The sequence below is a fragment of the Jaculus jaculus genome, chromosome 1 (genome assembly GCF_020740685.1).
Source record: "Jaculus jaculus isolate mJacJac1 chromosome 1, mJacJac1.mat.Y.cur, whole genome shotgun sequence".
In the NCBI taxonomy this organism is placed as follows: Eukaryota; Metazoa; Chordata; class Mammalia; order Rodentia; family Dipodidae; genus Jaculus; species Jaculus jaculus.
This window is the reverse complement of record NC_059102.1, coordinates 305,317,899-305,340,613: the sequence shown is the minus strand read 5'-3', so window position 1 is coordinate 305,340,613 and position 22,715 is coordinate 305,317,899. Positions and strand designations below refer to the sequence as shown.

The following is a 22,715-nucleotide window of genomic DNA, read 5'->3' as shown; positions in this document are numbered from 1 at the left end:
AATTGTCCTTTATTTACCAGATTATTTGCTCTTGTGCTGTTTAGTCTTTTCAGCTCTTTATCCATTCTGGATATTAAATTCATATCAGGTGGCAAAGATTTTCTTCCCTTCTGTAGGCTTTCTCTTCACTGTTCTTTCAGAAGCTTTAAATAAATTTTATTTTATAATACATATAAATATTTAAATATATATTTATTAATTAATTAGTAATATATTTATTTATTATTTGTATATTTATTTAATAAATATTTAAATATATATATGTAAAATGTATATATATATAAAACTTTTATCCCTTTGATCCTGCTCCTGTTCCCAGTACCCTGGGGGCCCTCCTCAGTGGGGTCATGGCATTCGCTATAGGGTCATGAAGGCCTCAGTCAGTCCTAGTAGGGTGATGGGGGTAAGGAGTGGGAAACCATGCTTCATGGTATTCCTACTGACTCTGTGGTTCTTACAATCTTTCTGTACCATCTTCTGCAATATTCACTGAGCTATGGCAGGCCTGTTGGAAGTTATTTTTAAAAAATTTTAAAAATTTTATTTATTTATGAGAGAAGAAGGGATGGGTGAGAGGAGGGAGAGGATGGGCATGCCAAGGCCTCTAGCCACTGCAAACAAACTCTAGATGTATGTGCCACCTTGTGCAACTGACTTACAGAGTACTGGCGATCAAACCTGGGTTCTTAGATTTCATAGTCAAGCACCTTAAATGCTGAGCCATCACTGCAGCCTGGCAGTTCTATTCAGTGTTGAATTATATGTAGTCTCTAGATTTCTGTTTTTATAGGTTTCTATTATTCTAATCTGTCACCATCAACCTGAGGCTGGTTGTCAGACTATCAATAACAGCAGTATTCATGACATCGCTTCCTCTACAATTTCTCCTGGGCCCTGGCAGTTGTGATAAAAGTGGTACATCTCATGGTGGGCAGTTGGCTAGCTTTTTATCCTATCTATGGATCTTAGTTATCCTCCGTTTTCTCTATCATCTGTAAAATAAAGAAGATTCTCCAACCAAAAGTGAGAACAGCTTGGGTTAAAGGGGGTATAAAAAGTTATTTGAGAGATATTTTGGTGTGCAAGCCTATTCTCCAGAGAGCAGTGGGGGTTTCTTTCTGAAGTCAGTTTCCTAATCATGAGATTCTGACTTGATTTCCAATACCAGATATGAGTTTTCTCCACCTAGCAGCCTCATGTCCAATCAGTAAACAGCTGATTACCTGTAGAGGCTATGTGCCACTATTGCACGGGCATATACTTTTTGTCTGGCTGGTTGGTTTTGTAGTCTGCAGAGTCCCTGATTATTCATGCTGTTGGTGACGACTATCCTCCAGTGGCTCTCATAGGGCTTTCCAACACTATGAGGGCTAGCCAGATGGATACTAGTTTCCCTTTCAGTTCCAGTGTTGTTGTGCATGTTCTGTGACTGCAACCTATGATGTCTTTAGCAATAGTGCTTTACCTCTTAGCACTGGCCGGTAATCAAGTGTTTTGTCAATGGCCTACATTGTTTTGAGGACCTCATTAGTCTCCGTTGCCAACAGCTCACTGTGTGAGGCGACCCAAATCTGGGCATGGGATTTACCAGCCATAGTTCATGGTTTTTCTACCTTCTGTCCAGACTGTTTCCCCTCCCCCTTCATTGGTGGTTAGATCTTGTAGAACACTAGCCAGAATGAGTGTTTCTATGGAACTGATTCACTACCCCACCACATTCTATACCTTCCCTAACTCTTCTCTCCTTATTTCTTCCTGTGTCACTCTAGTTTTATGCCCGTATTCCTGTTGCTTACCATTTGCACTCATCTCCAACTGACCCCTGTTGAAACTGCAGATGAGAGGGTACATGCACTGTTTGTCTTTCTGTGCCTGCATGACCTTATTAGAATGACTTTTTTTCCAACTCCACCCACTTGCCTGAAAATTTCATTATTTCATTTTCTCTTACCAGTAAGTAGAATTCCATTGTATACATGTACCACATCTTCATTATACATTCATCAGATCAGATTATGGGCATCTGGGCTGATTCCAGTTCTTTACCATTGTAAATAGAGTTGCCACAGACACAGCTGAGCAAGTATCTCTGCAGTAAAGAGTGAAGTGTTGGGCTGGAGAGATGGCTTAGTGGTTAAGGTGCTTGCCTGCAAAGTCAAAGAACCTCGGTTCGATTCCTCAGGACCCACCTAAGCCAGATAGCCAGATGCACAAGGTGGCACATGCATCTGGAGTTCGTTTGCAGTGGCTGGAAGCCCTGGCGTGCCCATTCTCTCTCTCTCTCTCTCTCTCTCTCTCTGCCTCTTTCCCTTGCTCAAATGAATAAATAAAAATAAAAAAAATATATATGGGTGGAGTGTTTAGGGTATATGCCCATGAATGGTATAACTGAATCAAATGGATCTACTTGCATCCTTTTCAGGATTCTCCATACTGAACAAAAGTGGTTAAAAGCTTGAATTTATAAAGACTCTGGCATGAATACTGAACTGTGAAGACATACAAAACTGAAGTTACTGGAACCACTTAGTTGCCGGTAGTTCAAGTGGAGTATCTGGGAACATTTGGTTGCCTGTAGTCTTCAGTAACATCACAAAGTACTCAAAAATTCTTTGACCTGTTCAGTTAGATTAGCATGTTTGTCTTTAAAGTCTTCATTAACATCTAGTGTTAGGACAGGCACCTCCTGTAGATAATCAAAGTTGGTTTTCAGAGTTCTGTGCAGGAGCCAGCTTTCATATTTATAATGAAATTTCTAATACTCAAGAGGAATGCCTTGCTCCTCACTTCTTCCTTGTAAATATATTCTATTTAAGCATTTCTTCAGAGTGGCCAAACTGGCTATCCATCCAGTCCTACAAGTCTTGATACATGCTCCACTGTTTCATTCATGCATTAAGATTCATACAAATTACATGCAAAAATATACCTGTCACTGTACACAGATCTTTCAAAAAACAATACAGGTTTCTTTGCATCTTTGAGCTTGCCACTGACAGCAGTGAGCTGGGCTCGGATCTGACTGAGACAAGTCACTGGAAGGCAAAAGAACATCATTTGGGTTTTTCATACATCATTTGAAGAACATTCCCAACACTTTTCTGAGATGTCAATTCCTCAAATTCATCTTGAGTCTTCTGAACATTGCACATGAAGTTTAAACATGGCAACAGGTTCAGGAACCACTTCCCAGTCTTCACACACCTGCTTAAGGATATTCACAAATGTTGACTTTCCTGTAGCGATGTTCCCGTAGATAGAGACCTTCTTGATGCACGTCCCCTCCAAGCTGGTGGCGGGAGAAGGGCAGAACCTTTTGGATGGCCATGCAGGTCTCGGTGCATGGCATGGCAGGGCATGGGAGTCTGCTCCGCACCGCACTGCCAATGGAGCTTGCACTCTGGCTGGACTGTGGTTTGACTGTGGCACATGGAGACAGTGGCTGAGCTGCAGTCCAGCCAGCTGCCCGCCCAGCTGCCCACCTGGATTGCTCTCTTCTGACCCCTCCTGACCACTCGGTCTCTCTTATTTAAAAATTTTTTTTTTTTTTTTTGCGTTTCAAGGTAGGGTCTCACTATGCAGTCTCAGGCTGGCCTTGAACTCATGGTGATCCTCCTACCTCTGCCTCTCAAGTGCTGGGATTAAAGGCATTGGCTACCATACCTGGCTTAGTTCTGATTTTTATCAGGGATATCAATGTAAAGGCTAAAAGACTGACATTTAGAAAGATTATAATCCAGTGGGGAAAACTGAAATCCATGACCATACAACACGCGTGAAGTGTTACAATGGAGAGATATCCTTGGTATCAGCCATGAAGCCAAGATGATTTCAGCCTGGATCACAGATGACATCACAATCCTGATACTAGGCCTTGAGGGGTAAACAATAAACTGGGCACAGAAAAGATAATGGGCAATGGGAAGTTTTTTTTTTTTTTTTTTTTTTGAGGTAGGGTCTCTAGCTCAGGCTGACCTGGAATTCATGATCTAGTCTCAGGGTAGCCTCAAACGCACAGTGATCCTCCTACCTCTACCTCCCAAGTGCTGGGATTAAAGACGTGCACCACCACGCATGCCTGGAGAAGTTTTTGGCTAAAGGAATGTATGTAAAAGTAGGGGATATTTCAATAACTGAGTGATTAACTAGATATGGGTGAAGTAATGAGAGAGAAAAATCATAGAGGACCCATACATTTATAATTTGAGAAGATGAGTGGTCCTAGAAAGACATATGATCATTAACTGAAACAAAAAAAAAGTTAAGAACTCAAAGAAGCAAGTTTGTGAAGGAGTGGAGATTTGCATCATAGTCTTTGGAACACATGGTAGAAGAAAGGGCACAAAACCTTTCTACAAAGAGGAAAGGCATTTTCAGTATTGTTTCAAATCCCCCCAAGAGACTGAAAGTACCAGTGTTATTGAAATGTCTCCATTCTAATTTTCAACAGGAAAGCTTTTGGTACACTATAGAGATCTTGAGTTCGATAGTTGTTTAGAACTGGCTTTGCAATCCACCTTACCATGTGCTATGTACGTGATTACAAAAGTCACTTTGCAAGCATATTGTTACCTTTGTATTTTCTCACCTTAAAATGAAGATGCTGGGCTGGAGAGATTGCTCAGTAGTTATGGCACTTGCCTATAAAACCTAATGATCCAGGTTTGATTCCCTAATACTCATAAAGGCAGATGCACAGAGTGGCACATGCATTTAAGAGTTCATTTGCAGCTGCTGGAGGCCCTGGCATATCCATATTCTAATTCTCTCTTTCTCTCTGCTTCCAAATAAATAAATAAATAATATTTTAAAAATTTTTTGTTCATTATTTATTTATTTATTTGAGAGTCACAGACAGAGTGAGAAAGGCAGATAGACAGAGAGAGAGAGAGATCCAGCCACTGCAAATGAACTCCAGATGCGTGTGGCCCCTTGTGCATGGGTCCTGGGGAATTGAGCCTCAAACTGGGGTCCTTAGGCTTCACAGGCAAACACTTAACCACTAAGCCATCTCTCCAGCCCAATAAATAATATTTTTAAACTTTATTTTATTTGTTTGAGAGAGAAAGAAAGAGGCAGCGAGAGAGAGAAAGGATGGGTGCATCAGGGTCTTCAGCTGCTGCAAACAAACTCCAGACACTTGCACTACCATGTGCATCTGGCTTACTTGAGTCCTGCGGAATGGAACCTAGGTCCCTTGGCTTTCCAGGAAACCACCTTAACCACTAATCTCTCTAGCCCTAAAATATGTTTAATTAACATATTAATTTACCTCATGTATGAGAATTCAACATGATAACTTTCAAGCACTTCATACAATGCTTATAGTCTAACGTTAGTGCTCTTTCAGTAAGAAAAAATCATATTCTGCAATACAACACATTTATTCCTTATTTTATAAAGAATATATTACTTTTAGCTGGGTGTGGTACCCAGCACTTGGGAGGCAGAGGTAGGAGGATTGCCGTGAGTTCAAGGCCACCCTGAGACTCTATAGTGAATTCCGGGTCAGCCTGGGCTACAGTGAGACCCTACCTCGAAAAACCAAAAATAAATAAATAAATAAATAAATGAATAAAATAAATAAATAAAAAATGAAAGAAAAGAATATATTACTTTTCATACTTAACATCTCCATCTTGTGGTCATTTAAGGTACTAATGACAAAAATAACTTTCTAAAAATTTTTCTTATTTATTTCAGAGAGAGAAAGAGAGAGCGCACAAGAGAGAGTGAGCACGTGGGAGAGCATGCCAGGGCCTCCAGCCACTGCAAATGAACTCCAGATGTATGTGCCACCTTGTGGATCTGATTTTACACGAATCCTGGGGAACTGAACCTTGGTCCTTTGGCTTTGCAGGCAAGCACCTTAGCGGCTACGCCATCCCAACCCAATCCAACCAAATAATTTTTTTAATATGTTTTTTTTTTTTTGCAACTACATGTCTATTGCTGTTATATCATGGAAAGTCCCTAGTTCCTTCTAAAATTTAAACTGGTTGGAACAATATGATAGAAGATTCCCTATTCATGAAAGAGAATATCTTCAGTTTACCAAAGTGGCATGTAATATACTATCATATAGCTTAAAAACAAAAGAAACATTCCAATGAAAATCACAAATTTTAGCTAAACTTTGGTGGTGCAGGCCTGTAATCCCAGCAGGGAGGTTGAAGCAGGAGAATCTCAATTTGAAGGCTTATCTGGTCAATTTAGCTAGAACTTACCTCAAAATGAAATTTAGAAGAGGCTACGGATGTAGCTCAGTGCTAGAGAATTTGTATAGTATGCATGAGACCCTGGGTTCAATCCTCAGACTTTAAAAATGAGTAAAATAGCCAGGCATGGTGGCGCACACCTTTAGTATCAGTACTTGGGAGGCAGAGATAGGACTGCCGTGAGCTCGAGGCCACCCTGAGACTACATAGTGAATTCCAGGTCAGCCTGGGCTAGAGCAAGACCCTACCTTGAAAAACAAAACAAAACAACAACAATAAAAAGGGCTGGAGGGATGGCTTAGTTGTTAAGGCATTTGTCTGCAAAGCCAAAGGTCCACATTAGCCAGATGCACAAGGTGGTGCATGTACCTGGAGTTCATTTCACTCTCTCTCTCTCTTCCTCTCTGTCAAATAAATAAATAAAATATTTAAAAAAATAAGAAAATGAGTAAAAAAATAAGGAAATTAATTACAGTGACATATAATTTATATAAGCAAAATATTCAAAATATTTCCCCAAAACATCCTCTAAAAGTAATGCCTTTTATGGTATTAATCTGTTATCAGCATATAGTTAATCAAAATTTAATTAACCCAGGCATGGTGGCATATGCTTTTAATCCCAGCACTCAGAAGGCAGAAGTAGGAGGATCACCATGAGTTTGAGGCCAGCCTGGGACAACAGAGTAAATTTCAGGTCAGCCTGGGCTAGAGAGAGACCTTACCTTGAAAAGAACTAAAAGAAAAAAGTGTAATCAAGCAACAATGTTGTTTATCTATATAATCAAGAAACACTCTATTAAAATGTTACAAATTAAATGGTGATACCACATCTTAATTAAAAATATTGACCAATGCCAGGCGTGGTGGGGCACACCTTTAATCCCAGCACTCTGGTGGCAGAGGTAGGAGGATTACTGTGAGTTCGAGGCCACCCTGAGCCTGCATAATGAATTTCAGATCAGCCTGGACTAGAGTGAGACCCTACATCGAAAAACAAACAAACAAACAAAAAGGACCAATTTAAGGAATTAAAGCAATGTCTATGAGTTTTTTTGGACAAGTGATTTGGCAAGTTGTGCACTGCCATTCTGTGCATATGGCTGAGTTATGTCCTTATTAGATTAGCATTCATAGGTTAGGCTGCCAATTTCTTTCTTTCTTCTTTCTTTCTTTCTTTCTTTCTTTCTTTCTTTCTTTCTTTCTTTCTTTCTTTCTTCTTCTTTCTTCTTTCTTTCTTCTTTCTTCTTCTTCCTCCTTCCTCCCTCCTCCCTTCTCCTTCTTCTTTTTCTTTTTTTGAGGTAGGTCTCATTCTAGCCCAGGCTGACCTGGGATTCACTCTGTATTCTCAGGGTGGCCTCAAACTCATGGTGATCCTCCTACCTCTGCTTCCCGAGTGCTGGGTTTCAAGCTCATGGTGATCCTCCTATATCTCTACCTCCTGAGTGCTGGGATTAAAGCTGTTTGCCACCATGCCCAGCTAGACCATCAATTTTTATTTTAATCTATTTATTTAAGAGCGACAAACAGACAGAAAGAGAAAGAGGCATACAGAGAATGGGTGCATCAGGGCCTCCAGCCACTGCAAATGAACTCCAGATGCATGTGCCACCTCGTACATCTGGCTTACATGGGTACTGGGGAATCCACCCTCAAACCAGAGTCCTTAGGCTTCAGGCAAGCACTTAACAACTAAGCCATCTCTCCAGCCCATCAATTTTTAATTTATTCATTTGATGACTGACTTCTAACTAAATCTGACCAACCTTCAGCTTTAGAGTAAGAATCATTATACTTACTCAATAATTCCTTCTTATTCTAGAATTTTGTAACTTCCAAAGCCACTGTAATAGTTTACCGCTGTGTGTGTGTGTGTGTGTGTGTGTGTGTGTATCTGGTTGTAGTTTTAGGCTTCATCTGATAAATTATACTCAAAAGACCCAATATGCCATAGTCTACAATAGGCTCACTCTGTAGAAGGCTATCAGACACGAAATATTTAAAGCATAGTGGCAGGGCAAAAATCAGGTATGTCTTCAGTAGATTCCTTTACTCGAGTGACATCTTAGACATAACAGAACAAGACTATGTGTACAAACAAAGTCACTGTGCCTCAGTGAGGGGAATGGCTCAGATACTGCACACTGATATCCTCTCAGGCATCTACATATGTCACCTGGGCTTGAAACACAGATAATATGAGTCTTGGCAGAATATTCGTGAATCCTTTGGAACCTTGGGATGAGTAGTTTCTAAGGTCATCCCCTCCTAAGTTTGTTTCCCTTAGAAGACTGTTGTAAGTACTGATGAGGTATGGATTTTCTGCAGCCTGTATTTGTAGACTATAAAAACCACCCAGCAGTAGCAGTAGCCCATTGCAACAGGGTAATCTACAACTAGCATTCCTTTACTGATGATGGTGCCACCTTCTCTGATGTAAGAAAATGATTCTGGGCACTGGCACCTCTGGCTACTCTTTCTTTTTCTATGTAAGTAATAAACAGAATCTAGAAGCAGCTTGTATCTTAGTGGTCTCCTGGGGTATCACCACACCCACCTAACAGATTTTTTTTCCTGTGAAGGCCAGCAAAGCATTTTAGCTTCTGTGTATCATAAGATCTATCTGTCACAAGTACTCAAACTGCTCTTGTGGTTCAAAAGAAGCTACAGAGAATATGAAAGCAAATGGACATGGTTGTGTTCCAATAAAACTTTGTTTACAAAACCAAGCTATGGCCAGAGTTGGCTCACAGGCTGTAGTTTGAGAATCCCTGGTCCACATACAAATATGACAATCAAAACAATAAAATTATTTGAAAAGGAAAAATATGATAGTCATTTAAACACTAGTATTAAGGACTTACTGCTTAATTTTATCATTTCTAGGTCCAAATCTTGGTCCAGATGGTCCCCTTCTGAAAACAAAACCCCAGTATGTCAGTAATCATAGCATCATTCAAAATTCAAACCAGGAAATGCATCTATATATACAATCAAGTTGAATTCTAAGCACACATCAGTCATTAATCACAAGGAACCACATTTTACCAGTATTGGTAGGACTGAATGATACACAGTCATGCCTTTACTTCACTGGAATACTGTTGGTTACAATTAATCTAATTCTTCTTAATGGTAAAACTTTCTGAGAGACTATGGCTTATATAATCCTTAGCAATACAGGTTTTTTTCAAATCATTAAACTTCTGAAATACCATATTAATATATCAATTCTAGAACAACCCAAAGTTGCAGTTCATCCTGAATTTAGGCTATTATGATTACCTAATTGAAAGACAAAAAATTTTCATCTAAAAAACTAGAAGTTTAAGTATGATTGTTCATTTTTAAAATATCAACATAACAAAGGGAAATGCAGATATAAAAGACAACATTAGCTGTCTTAACAATGACCTCTTCCTTATGACTAAGCATGCATTACCTTGATCAACCCATTCCCATGTTCTAGGAATGGCTAAGGTGTTGGTAGTACAGTGGCTAGCATAGCTGCCTTCCAATATTCTAGTAATGGAAGTTTTGGGACACTTTTCTGAAGGTAATGAGTAAGCTGTAAACCATAAGACTAAAAAGAAAATATGTTCTGAAATTTCTAGACATGGCATTTTCTAAAGGAAGGATAAATAAAGCAACTGACTAGAAAAATATCTTTTAGAAGAAAGAACTATTAATAGCATTTGTAAATACAACAATATCACCTTAATGCCTATAAGCTTTTTCCTTAATGTCCTTAAAGTTCCAGCCATGCATTTGAATACCTGAGTAGTCTTTCATTCTAAAATGAGTTAAACACTGAATTTTACAGAGAAAATTAACACTTTGAACCAGAGGAACTGAGAATCAATCAACTAACACATAAAAAAGAATCATTAAATGAAGAAACTACAAGATTAGGTAGATACCTAAAATTTATTAGGTTAAAATAATCCCAGCTATAGTTTTTTAAAGGAGTTATGTTTATATCCTCTATCAACTTATCATAAACTGAAATTGCCAGGCATGGTGGCGCATGCCTTTAATCCCAGCACTTAGGAAGCAGTGGTAGGAGAATTGCCATGAGTTTGAGGCCACCCTGACACTACATAGTGAATTCCAGGTCACCTGAGCTAGAATGAGACCCTACCTTGGAAAAACAACAATAACAACAACAACAACAATGACAAAAAACCCACTTTGAAATAGCTATAGAAAATATTGGCCCTTTGAAAATTAAGTATCAGTAAACTTCTAGCCAAACTCTTCAGAATAAAAATGGAACACCCAAATTACTAAATATGAACAAACTGGCTGCATCACTACAACCCAATGTACAAAAACAATTTAAGATTTATAAAGGGAAGCCAAGTGAAGGGTAAACATTATGTCTTTACGTATATAATTATTTAAAATCCAAAATTTAAAAAATTCCACAAAAAAGCTTTAGGAATGGATGAGTTCAATAATTAATTTTACTAAGCATTTAATAAATAATCACCAAATCTATACAACTACCATTGAAAACTAAAGACAGAACATTTTCCAGGCTATTATATGGGGTCAGTATTAATCTATGATGAAAACCAGGCAATATAATTGTGGTGGTTTGAATAGATGGCCCCTATCATATTCAGTGTTTTATTAGTTTGCAGTTGCATCTGCAGCCACCTGGCTGAAGAAGGTGTCCTGGGTGGATCTTAAGGTGTGGTGGTGGGTTTTAGATTTCAATCTAAAGATGTACAAAGTGTGCCTAACAGGAGTCCCTAAAGTGTGCTGTGCTGTGCTGTGTGGCTTGTGGCTTTTGGCTTGTGCTTCTCTCTGTGTGTTTGGTGTGAAAACAGGCCAGCTTCTTCTGCCATTATGGAACTTCCCCTAGATCTGTAAGTTTCAATAAATATCCCTACCTCCACAACTGTGCCTGGTCTGGAAGTTCATCTCAGTAAACCTGAAGTTGCTTGCTACAATCATAAAAATGAAAAGATAACACTACCAGCTAAACAATATCTCCCATGACCACAGATGTAAAATTTCTTTACAAAAATCTTAGCAAACTGATTCCAACAAAGGCTTATAATATTAAATAGGGTTTATCACAAGAATGCAGGGTTGATTTAAATCCCAAACTCAGTCAGCATACTTTACCACATTTCCAGACTACCCCATCAAGAAAACAAAATAAAGTATGTAATCATTTCAACAGATGCAGAAAGAATGAGGATTTCTCACAGGGGTATCTAACTTGTATTCAGTCAGTCACTTATTTACCAGAACATCTGGTCTTTCTAATAATGAGTTCCTTTGTGACAGATGGCTATGTCCTTATTCTAAGCCTTCTCACTCAGGCAATTAGCTTTGTGAGTCTATGGAAATCTTGTCACCTCACAGTTCTGCCAAATTATACTTTCTCTTATTCTTGAATTGGATTTCTATTCTATCAGCCCTGTTTTGGGTTTTAATTTTTAATTTTCTGGAGATGGGGTTTGAGATAGGGTTGCCTAGGCTGGACTTGAATTCTGGGGTCAAGCAATCTTCCCACTTCCTAAGCAGCTGGGACTACAGGTACATGCCACTATGCTCAGTTGCAATGAACTTTCATGAAATTTTTTCACTGAAAAAACAAACAACCTTCTCCCTGTAGCCAGCCAACTGAAAGCTAGAAAAAGCTACACTGTATGCAGCCTTGTGGGGGACAGAAGTCATCAGCAGTGAAAACAGTGTACACTGGAAGCCTCAAGTTTGGACAGACAGGCCAAATGACTGAACGAGTGCAATAGTGGCATGTCTGCTCTGGGGAAAACCAATTGCTCTCTAATTTAACTGAAGGCCCACTCTATGGGAGGGAATACATGCCTGGTACTAAAAACCTAATCAAAAGCCTATGGCATGGAAGGTCACAGGAGGTCATGAGCCTTAGGGGCATAAAGCCTGCTCTTGTCTGAATAAATGCATATATTACTCTCACCAAATTGCCTTGAAAGCACCACACTTAATGGTCATATTCATATATTAATGTTAATCTCAGTTCTGGATAGAAAAGCTTTTTATCAGATTGTGATGACCACTGGGATGACCCAAAAGGCAACATAGTGCTGAGAAGAAGGGATGGAGGAGTGTCCAGCACTGAAACATCTCACACTCTCCAAGGCTCAGGGTCCATTGTGGAAGAGGTGGCAGAGAGAATGTAAGCGCCAAAGGAAGGGTATCAGTCCTTACATACAACTGCCCAGACAGAAACTGCCTCAATATCCAAGACCTCGCAGTACCTGGCAATACCTACACAAGAGCCTCATAATAGGAGAAAAAGATGATGACATCAAATTAAAAGACAGATTAATGGAGAGAGGGAGAGGATATGATGAAGAGCAGAGTTATGAAGGGGAAAGTGGGGGAGAGGAGGGAAATACCATGGTTTGTTTGTTAACTATAGAAGTTGTCAATAAATAAAATAAATAAATAAATATATAAACAAATAGGAGAATTCTGTTAAGCAATGACTGAAAACACATGGGATAATAGTGACCTTGTGTCTATGCTGGTGCTTGTGAGATACAAACCTAGTACCAGGAGGGGCAGAGCTATAAGTTTGTGACTAGCAGTGCTGAATGGAATGGGGTAAACAGGGGTCAGTAAGCACTGACTTAAACCCTGAATTGGTTCTCAGAGGATTGATAAGGGGTTTTTCCTTGTTGGCCTGAGAACGATGGCTGGATGTTTCCCCAAGATCTTTTTCCTTACAGATTTATAAAGACAAATATCCAGAAGAGTGAGGCTTTAGCTACCCTTGCTCTCAATGACCTGCCCTTGGCACTCTTCCCACTGCTGTTGTGAAAGGTTTTATGGGGGGCACATTGAAACACTAAGGGCAATGGTCAAGCCTTTCATTCTACCCGCCCTAAAGAAAACACTGCACCTGGACACCTGAGCAGTTACCCTGAATAGGCTTAATATGCTGCTTGTTCAGAAAGACTACACAAGGATGTGGAGATTCCAAGTGCTGGATTTGTGGAGCATCCATCAGAACTTCCAGAATATATGGTCTGTAGTTAGGGATGGTGTCTGGTCATTGCAGTCCATGAGTAAGAATCACATAGTGAGACTCATTCAGGGACAGGGTGAAGCAGCCCTTGAAAGAATCTGTAACCTTTACCTCGAGTCATGTACACTGGAAGAAATCCAAATATGCCTCATTCAGCAGGTCTGGCCGAGAAAAGGTTTGCTAGAGCTATGATGTAAGAACCTTCAGATCTGGGTATTGCTTTTAGCAATTCTCTATACTAGACTGCTAAGGGAGACCCATATCTCCCTGGAGCACTAGGGAGGATTAAGTATGTTAAAATCCAAAATCACTATTAGTGTAAATGTTACATTCTTTAATTTCCCATTGTAAACACTTCTATTTGTTTTCTTTTTAAAGTGTTATTTATTTATTTATTTACAAGAAGAAGGGGCACAAGTGAACAAGTGCCAGGACCTCCAGCTGCTCAAACAGATTCCAGATGCATGCGCTACTTTGTGCATCCATGGGTACTGAGGAATTGAGTCCAGATCATTAGGCTTTGCAGGTAAATACTTAACTACTGAGCCATCTCTCCAGCTCTGATGTTTATTTACTGTCTGTAAATAAGCAAAGTAAAGTAAGGAAAGTGGCAAACTAACCCCTAAGTAGCAGCTGTTGGACTTCCTTGCTGCCTTGGTTGCCCTGAGCAAAAAAGACCGTCAATTAAACAGCCATCTGGACCCTTAATTTCAGTACCAGGTGTCTTCAAACTTGGTCGATGCCTTGAAAAAGCTACAATGTTCACAGCTGACTGCCCCAGCTCATGAAGCCAGGGTTGTTTGAAAGCTTGTGCAAGATTTTTTGTTATCATAAGCCTTGGTGAGCTCTAGACAACCCTGCAACCATTTTCATCTATTCCATAGGTGGAACGGAATACTTGCCCTAGTGGCTTAGTAGAGGACCTGATATGACAAGGCTGTGATTGGTTCAGACACAAACCCCAACAGCTGTGACTGGTGCTAGCAAGGCAAAGCTGTGACTGGTTCAAATACAAACCTTCATTTGCAAGCAAGGTCTGGTGTGTCTGTTTTCCAAGGACTCCTTCTCTCACTATATAAGTAGGCTGCTCAGCTCACTTAGGTGAGTTTGCTGGGAGACTCTGCTGTGTGACCTCCCCAGGTAATACAGTATTAAAGCTACCTAACAAAAATCTTCTTGAATTTTTTTTTGTCCACTTTTAGAATTGTGGGCAGAGCTTGTAACTTGAACTTGAAAGCAGCAATGGCAGCAGAGCAGCAGGGTGGTGACAGCCAGTGGGGGTGAGGAGTGGGTAGGTACAGCAGTAACAGTGGCAAGGCAGCCAGCTGCTTGATGAAAGCATCAGTGGCAGAACAGTTCTGAAGTGGCCAGAGGAAGAAGGGCATTGGAAGTAGACAGATAGTAAAAATTGTAATGAGGATGGATAAAAAGCTGTAAGAAGCCAGAGAAGAGAAGCCATGCACAGACCCTGGTCATTGGAATAATTCCAGAGAGTTAACAAGGTTTTAGGGCCAAAGAGTTCAGATTTCAAGCCAAGACCTATAACAACTGCCAGTGTTAAGGGCTAAGGAATCCTAACTTCCAGAGCCAGCATAAGATCCATAACACCTGGTAGATCTAAGGCTCTCAATACCCAAGGCCTACACAAGGACTGTAATGCTAGAAGCACCGTCTGCTGCTATTCACACATGCCTGTTCCAACTGCTCACTGCTGGGGCTGGAGAGATGGCTCAGCAGGTAAGGCACTTGCTTCCAACTGTTCACTGCTGCCAAACGCTGAGGGAAACAAATACTTCCCAGGATCAACACTGAGCTGAGCAGGTAGGGTGACACATCCCTGCAATTCTAGCACTGTAGATAAAGGACTTCAGGTAATCCTCAGCTATACAGTTAAGTATGTTACCTGTCTTACCCTCTTTGAGTCACAAAAGGAAAGAAAGATAACTGAAGGGACTCTTGAATACCATCACATTATCTGATTTCCAGTTTTCAGAAACAGGTTTGAAGTATTTGTCCCAGTAACTGAACATCAGGCAGTTAAAATCCAAATCATGTCAGACTGACCTATTTAGGTCTGGAGTCCTGAGTTCTGCTACAGAAAGCTGCAGCCCTGGACTCACAAGAGGCAGGGTCAAGGGGCTTCTGACTCAATTCCATTCTGACCACCCTGCACCACTGTTTGCAGCTCACCAATTCAACTTCTGTAGAGCGACATATTCATGTCTATCATGAATGACCTGCTGTGCGACACCGCCAGGCTGACCTAGTTAAGCCTGGAGCTGATGCTGCCCCTCTCGAGAGCTGGGCTGCACAAGGTGCTTCCTACACAAGAAGCCTTTCCAACTTTGTGTACAGCAATTGGTGTACTGAGGACTAGACAGCATAGGAAGATAGGCTTGTTCCATACTGACTTCTGCCTTGAATGTGGAAACAGGTCCATTTGTAGACCAGTCTATGTTCATGCTGGAAGCCTGCCTCACCGGGTGCAAATATCCCAGCAATGTGGCTCATACCTGTCATCCTAATATCCAGAGAGGCTGAGGCAGGAGGATTTTGAGTTTGATGGAGCTTAGGCTACATAGTTAGCTCCAGACCAGCCTGGCCTACATAACAAGATGTTGTATAAAAAAAATAATAATAATCTGGGCATACTGGTGCACACCTTTAATCCCAGCACTCAGGAGGCAGAGTTAGGAGGACTGCAGTGAGTTCAAGGCCAACATGGGACTAAAGAGTGAATGCCAGGTCAGCCTAGGCTAGAGTGAGACCCCACTTCAAACCCCCAAATTATTTTTATGGGGCACATGGAAATAACAGACAAGGCATGGCTCCAGAACGTTGTTTAGTGTGAGTGGGGAAGGAAAGGTGATGCAAGGGGCATGGATTAGAGGTGTGAAGGCTAATATGGGGAGTGTTGACCCAATGGGGAACCTAAGTCTTATGGAGTCAGAAATACAAATCTGAATTCCTAGAAGTGAACTCAGACTTGAGGATTATCCCTACATGGATGGTTATAGAGAAATGATCAGTAATAAAGGGGCCTTTGCATAAACCTGCTGGTGTCTTCTATGGCTGATTAACCTGCTTTAAAAGGGCTGAGATGACTCAGTTAAAAGTACTTGCATCCAATTTAAAAGTCAAGAAACTCCTATGACTGTAAGGAAAGAGAAAATACTGTGTTGTATGATCAATGAGGTTTAAACTGAGAAACTTGGGACATCAAAAAAAAATTGGAGACACTCTAATAAAAGCAAACTCAAAACAGAACAACATGAAAATCAACCTTTACAAAATAATAATAATAATGATGATGATGATGATGATGTGGCTGGGCATGGTGGCATCCAGCACTAGGGAGGCAGAGATAGGAGGATCACAGAGATAGGAGGCACCCTAAGACTACATAGTGAATTCCAGGTCAGCCTGGGCTAGAGTGAGACCCTACCTAAAAAACCTGGCACACACCTTTAATCCCAGCACTCAGGGGGCAGAAGTAAGAGGACTGCCATGAGTTCAAGGCCACCCTGAGACACAGAGTGAATTCCAGGTCAGCCTGGGCTGCAGTGAGACCCTACCTCGAAAAATCACACACACACACACACACACACTCATACACATCAAAACAAAAACAGAACAAAAAAGCCACAATATGTTTAGTAGTAGATACACCCTTCCACTCAAGCATATCCATCTATGCTCATCCCCTGAGACGATTCTTGCATCACTGCTGTCCTTCTTGAATTCACAGATACAAACCTAGACCTAAATGAGAACCTTTCCTCATATAACTGCAAAGGATTGGTCAGGTCAATTAATTTTTAGCAAGGTTCCAAGGTAATTCAAGAGGGAAAGGATAGTCTTTTATTAAATGGTTATGAAACAATTATGGCCATATGCCAGATAACAAATCCTTCATCCTTATGTCAACAATGCAACATAGGTCTAAATTTAAAAGCCAAAACTATAAAGCTTCTATACTAACATGCCTTTCAAGACTCAGAATACATTGCAAAAGAAGGTGCAAAAAGAATGTAAGAGCCACAGGGTGTGAAGGTGTATTGCGAGGTCTTGTGCTCCCCACAAGAACCGACTAGTACAACATAGTGACTACAGCTACACCACTGAAAAGGGTTCGCAGGGGAAGGGCGATGGGAGAGAGAGGACATAAGAGGATAATCTTGTGGGAATACAACCGGTTTGAAAAATGCTCAAATACTGAAGTTCCTAATAAAATTTTTAAAAAGAAAGAAAACATAGGAGAATATCTTAGTGACAAACTACTAATACATGGATTAAACTCATAACAATCATGTTAAGCAAATGAAGCCACTAAAAAAACAAAGAGGGGGGCCTACTATATGACTTTATATAAAATTCTAGGAAATCAAAGGTATAGTAACAGAAAACAGGTCAGTGGTTACCTAGAACTTGGGAGGACAACAGATTATCACTCAAGGAGTATAAGGAAAGTTTTTGGGTGATAGCTGAAATTGCTTATTTTGATGATTTCAAAGGTTCTTTTTTTTTTTTTAGCACATATGTTAAAACTCATATTATGTATTTAAATATACATACTTTACTATATGCTAATTATACCTTTATATATTAATAAGAAACTTACAGAAAAAAGTCCTCTTCTTCATCTGAATCATCTTCCAAAAGATTTCTCTGTCAAAAAAAAAAAAAGGAAGAGATTTGAGTTTTCAGATTCACAAGGCTATACAATGTCATGGAAGAATAATGAAACCAGTTCTAAACTGTTGAAAATTTTTAACTCTAAGCTTCTAGAGAGGGGGAAGAAAAACTGCACAGGTTTCATTGGAAGCTAAAAGATAGAGCAACATGTACACCTTTCGTAGAAGGATTCCAGAATCCTATCACAGACAGTGCAGGTAATCAGGCAGGACCACCACCTTTCTCCTTTCACCTAGTCTTTTCTTCCTGCCCCCACCCCCAATACCCATGTAAAGCCAGATGCACAATGTGATGCATGTGTCTGGATTCTAAAAAAGTATAGGGCTTCATTTAGAGACACTGAAATGTCATAAAACTATGGCAGTGGTTTCCAAAGTCTTTGAACTTATTGAAACTCACTGAATTATTTTAAATGAGTGAACTGTATGTTCTGTGCATTATATCTTGATAAAGCAATTAAAATTGTAATAGAAGACTAAAAATATAAAGTTTAAAAAGTCATTTAAGGGCTGGAGAGATGGCTTAGTGGTTAAGCGCTTGCCTGTGAAGCCTAAGGACCCCGGTTCAAGGCTCGGTTCCCCAGGTCCCACGTTAGCCAGATGCACAAGGGGGCGCACGCGTCTGGAGTTCGTTTGTAGAGGCTGGAAGCCCTGGCGCGCCCATTCTCTCTCTCTCCCTCTATCTGTCTTTCTCTCTGTGTCTGTCGCTCTCAAATAAATAAATAAAAAATGAACAAAAAATATTAAAAAAATAAATAAATAAAATAAAAAGTCATTTAAAGGTTACTAGAACCAATCAGTTATCAGACCTCATAAACTTCACAGTCTGATAAACATCCAAAAGAAAGGATCTATCTAGAGTCATATTTGTCCAGTTTTACAGTAAATTACAGTTGCAAGCCCACAATATAAACTACTTACAATTTCTATAGTAAAACTGAGACTCTATATTTTATTTTTTTGAACACATAAAGCTTATTTTAATAAGTTAACTAGAAATTAACCTTTTGGTGGATTTTACTCCCTATGAAAAAAGGGGGGACTGGAGGGATGGCTTAGCAGTTAAGGCACTTGCCTGCAAAGCCTAAGGACTCATGTTCAACTCTCCAGGCCCCATGTAAGCCAGACACACAGAGGTGAGGCAAGCATAAGGTTGCACATTCACACAAGGGGGTACACACATATGGAATTTAATTGCAGTGGCTAGAGGCCCTGGTGCGCCAATTTATGCGTGTTCTCTCTCTCTCTCTCTCTCTCCCCCTCTCTCTTGCATTAAAAAAAAAAAAAAAGGCAGTCTGTTGGGCTTGCCTTGAAAGAAAAAAAACAGTAGCCAGGACTGGTGACACACACCTTTAATCCCAGCACTTGGGAGGCAGTGGTTGGAGGACTGCTGTGAGTTTGAAGCCACCCTGAGACTATATAGTGAACTTCAGGTCAGCCTGGGCTAGTGTGAAACTCCCAGAAAAAAAAAAAAAAATACAGAAAGATTTAGAATTAAAAAAAAATATTAAGTTTTGAGGCTGGGTTAAAAAGGGAACATATGGTTGGAAAGATGGCTTAGCAGTTAAGGTGTTCACCTGTGAAGCCGAAGAACCCAGGTTTGATTCCCCAGATCCATGTAAGCCAGATAACAAGGGGATGCATGTGTCTGAAGTTTGTTTACACAGGCTGAAGGCCCTGGCATGTCCCCCCTCTCTCTCTCAAATAAATAAAATAAATATTTAAAAAATGGAACATATAAAACAAAGTCATACATACTGAAAGTTCTCTAAGGGCATTAACCATGCCTAGCACACAGTAGGTATTCCATAAATATCTGTCCAGTAAATTAGTAAGTGAAAGAATAGAAAGTGAGAGTGGACTTCAAGCTGCTGAGTAAAAATAAAGCAATTCAATTTCCTTCCCTAAGTAAATATTTATTGTGCATTTATTCTAAAAGTAACCTGACTATAACACATCAGATATCATCTCCAAACTGTTCCTTAATATCTTTTTTTAATGCTTTATTTTTATTTATTTATTTATTTGACAGAGGGAAAGAGGCAGAGAGAGAGAAGACAGAGAGAGAGGGAGAGAATGGTTGCACCAGGGCTTTCAGCCACTGCAAACAAACTTCAGATGCATGTGCCACCTTGTGCATCTGGCTTACACGGGTACTGGGGAATCAAACTGAAGGCCTCTGGCTTTGCAGGCAAGCACCTTAACCACTAAGCCATCTCCCCATCTCTGTTCCCTAATTTCTAATTCCTTCTTTCCTACCCCCTCCCTATCTCTTTCTTGGTTATAGTGCAAAGGGTCAAACCCAGAGCCTGAGGCATGTTAGGCAAGCAGTACTCTACTACTAAGCATTCTATCCCACTCCTAGCCCCTAATTTCCAGACTTATTTGCATACAATATTTTGGAATGAACTATAAACTGAAATGGTACATAAAATTATAATGAATTACAGGTTTAGAATCCATTATCAACAATTTCAAAATCTAAAAAATCTCTAAGCCAAAATAGGTTTTTTGTTTGTTTGTTTGTTTTTACAAAAGGTTTTAAGTTTGTTGTCAAACTCACTGGTAGAAAATATGACCTGAATTGATGTTAGCTAATTTATTTATACACTTAATCATATATTTCACTAAGAAATATTAATGTTTAGAGATACTAACCCCCAGAAGAAAAGGCTATTATATAATAAATATTCATTTCATTATCTTTTCCAAATCTCAAAATTTTTGTGTTCCAAATATATTTACAAATATGTATATGTTTTCAGATCATGAATATGACAGGATAAGAGGAGATTTTGGGATGGGAGGATGAGAAAAAGAAAAAGCAATGGACTACATGTGACAAGGAAGGTAGATATCCAATAAGAGGGGGCAGAGGAGGTAGGGGAGGGTGTGGTGGTTTGAATCAGATGTTCCCCCATAAACTCATGTGTTCTGAACACTAGGTCACCAGCTTGGGAGGTGGAGCCTTGCTGGAGGACATGTGTTCTTGGGGTCAGGCTTAGGGATGTTATACCTGGCTCCCCTTTGCCACAGTGTGATTTATTCTCCTGCTGCTGTTGCCCACCTGATGTTGGCCAGGAGGTGATGTCCAGCCTCTGTTCTACCTTCTTTTCCCTGCCACCATAAAGCTTTCCCTCAAGACTGTAAGACAAAATAAAAACCTTTCTTTCCATTAGCTGCTTTGGGTTGGGTAACTATAACAGAGAGAATTAATAAAAGCAAAGTAAAACTGCACATATGCATAAAATGACATAACCTAACCCCACTGTTAAAATAAAATTAATTCCACAGTTCTGAATATGGTATCTTGTATCTGTAAAAATTTTCTTTGGAAGACTAAAGACTATAAAGCACAATGATTTACTACTGGAGTAGAGCTCAGTTGTCATAAATCAGAGCAACACATCTTTAACAAATTTACTATGAAACAAATAAGATCAGCATATAGTGTTGGGACTTAGGAAAGGCTACCAAAATAAAGCCCTCCAAAGCAAAGTTGCCCTTTGACCTTTTCTTGCCCTATTGTCATATCCCTTATTTTCCTCTGGGAAAACAAAAACAAAACAACAACATCAACAAAAAACAACCCTTAGAATTCTTCTTCCTCAAGGCAGGGCATAAAACTCAAAATCCCTTTCCCCAAAGCCAGATATAAAACCTAAAAATATTCTGGGTGTGGTGGTGCACACCTTCAATGGGAGGCAGAGGTAGGAGGATCACTTTGAGTTCAAGGCCACCTTGAGACTACAGAGTGAATTCTAGGTCAGCCTGGGCTAGAGTGAGACCTTGAACCCCCCCCCCACAAAAAAAAAAAAACCAAGCAAAGCAAAACAAAATCCTAAAATTATTACCCTTATATTTCCCTATCTTTCTACCTAAGATCCGGTCACAAAACATTCGGTGACTCACCTAGCTTGACTATAATTCTTAAGACCCCCTTTCCAAGAATGAGCCTGTCTACCAGAAAGAAAGGAATATAGAGACCAAGAAGAATCTGGCCAGAAAGGCCTCTCTCCCATCCAAGTACTAAGCAGGCCCGAGCCTGCTTAACTGACGAGATCAGGCCCATTCAGAATGGTATGGCCATAAGAAAGGCTTTTCTGAGTTTCCCTCCCTCCCCTTAGTCTATACCATTAGATGACACCCTTGGTCCCATCATATTACTGCATGGCTTCATTGGACCTAAGTGTAGAAATTAATAGTTCACTGTAGCTCTTTGGTCTTAATTCTGAAGGTGCTCATGGCCAAATAAATCTGTCACACTTTTCTCTTGTTAACCTGTCTTTTGTTAGAGGACATCAGCCATGATCATTTAGGATGATCAGGAAAGGCATCACCCCTTTTCTGACCCTACTTTAGACTTAAAAAATTATTTACAAAAGGAATAAAAACATACTTTGAATCTTTTTTATAAACCTTAAGATTCTGAACTTACCCTTTCACTTTTCACAGAGCCAGTGACATCATCATCATTTAGGTGGCGCTTGAACTTGGGAGGCATATTTTTTGTTCAAAAAGTACTCTTCTATTTCCCAGCAGTCAGTATTCACTACCTTAAGGAGAAAATAAATTTTATCAGACGTAAAAACTAAAAGAAACTTAAAACAGTGTTCAAGATAATAGCCTCTTTTACTTTTCTGACTTCAACTACTCCCTCCATATGGGCTCTCTCCAGTGACAGGTCTGCATGCTAGGCCTCCACTTATGAGAAACAGCTAAAGCTATGATAAAAAAATAAATGTAATTCCTCTCAAAACATGTGGAGGATGA

General features: G+C 39.9%; 1 protein-coding gene and 1 pseudogene across 4 annotated transcripts in view; both read right to left on the bottom strand.

Annotated features, from left to right (window-relative positions):
• Window positions 1–22,715, bottom strand: part of Vamp4 (vesicle associated membrane protein 4) — a 51,951-nt gene that overhangs the window by 9,897 nt on the left and 19,339 nt on the right. For all 4 annotated transcript variants that reach the window (XM_045141815.1, XM_045141816.1, XM_045141814.1 and 1 more), the window contains exons 2-4: window positions 22,381–22,498; window positions 17,870–17,916; window positions 9,083–9,133 (exon numbers count right to left, since the gene is read on the bottom strand). In XM_045141815.1, the coding sequence (XP_044997750.1) occupies window positions 9,083–9,133; window positions 17,870–17,916; window positions 22,381–22,446 (164 nt within the window). In that variant the 5' untranslated portion in view covers window positions 22,447–22,498. The remainder of the gene's footprint in view (window positions 1–9,082; window positions 9,134–17,869; window positions 17,917–22,380; window positions 22,499–22,715) is intronic.
• On the bottom strand, window positions 2,574–8,594 carry LOC105944026 (annotated as a pseudogene).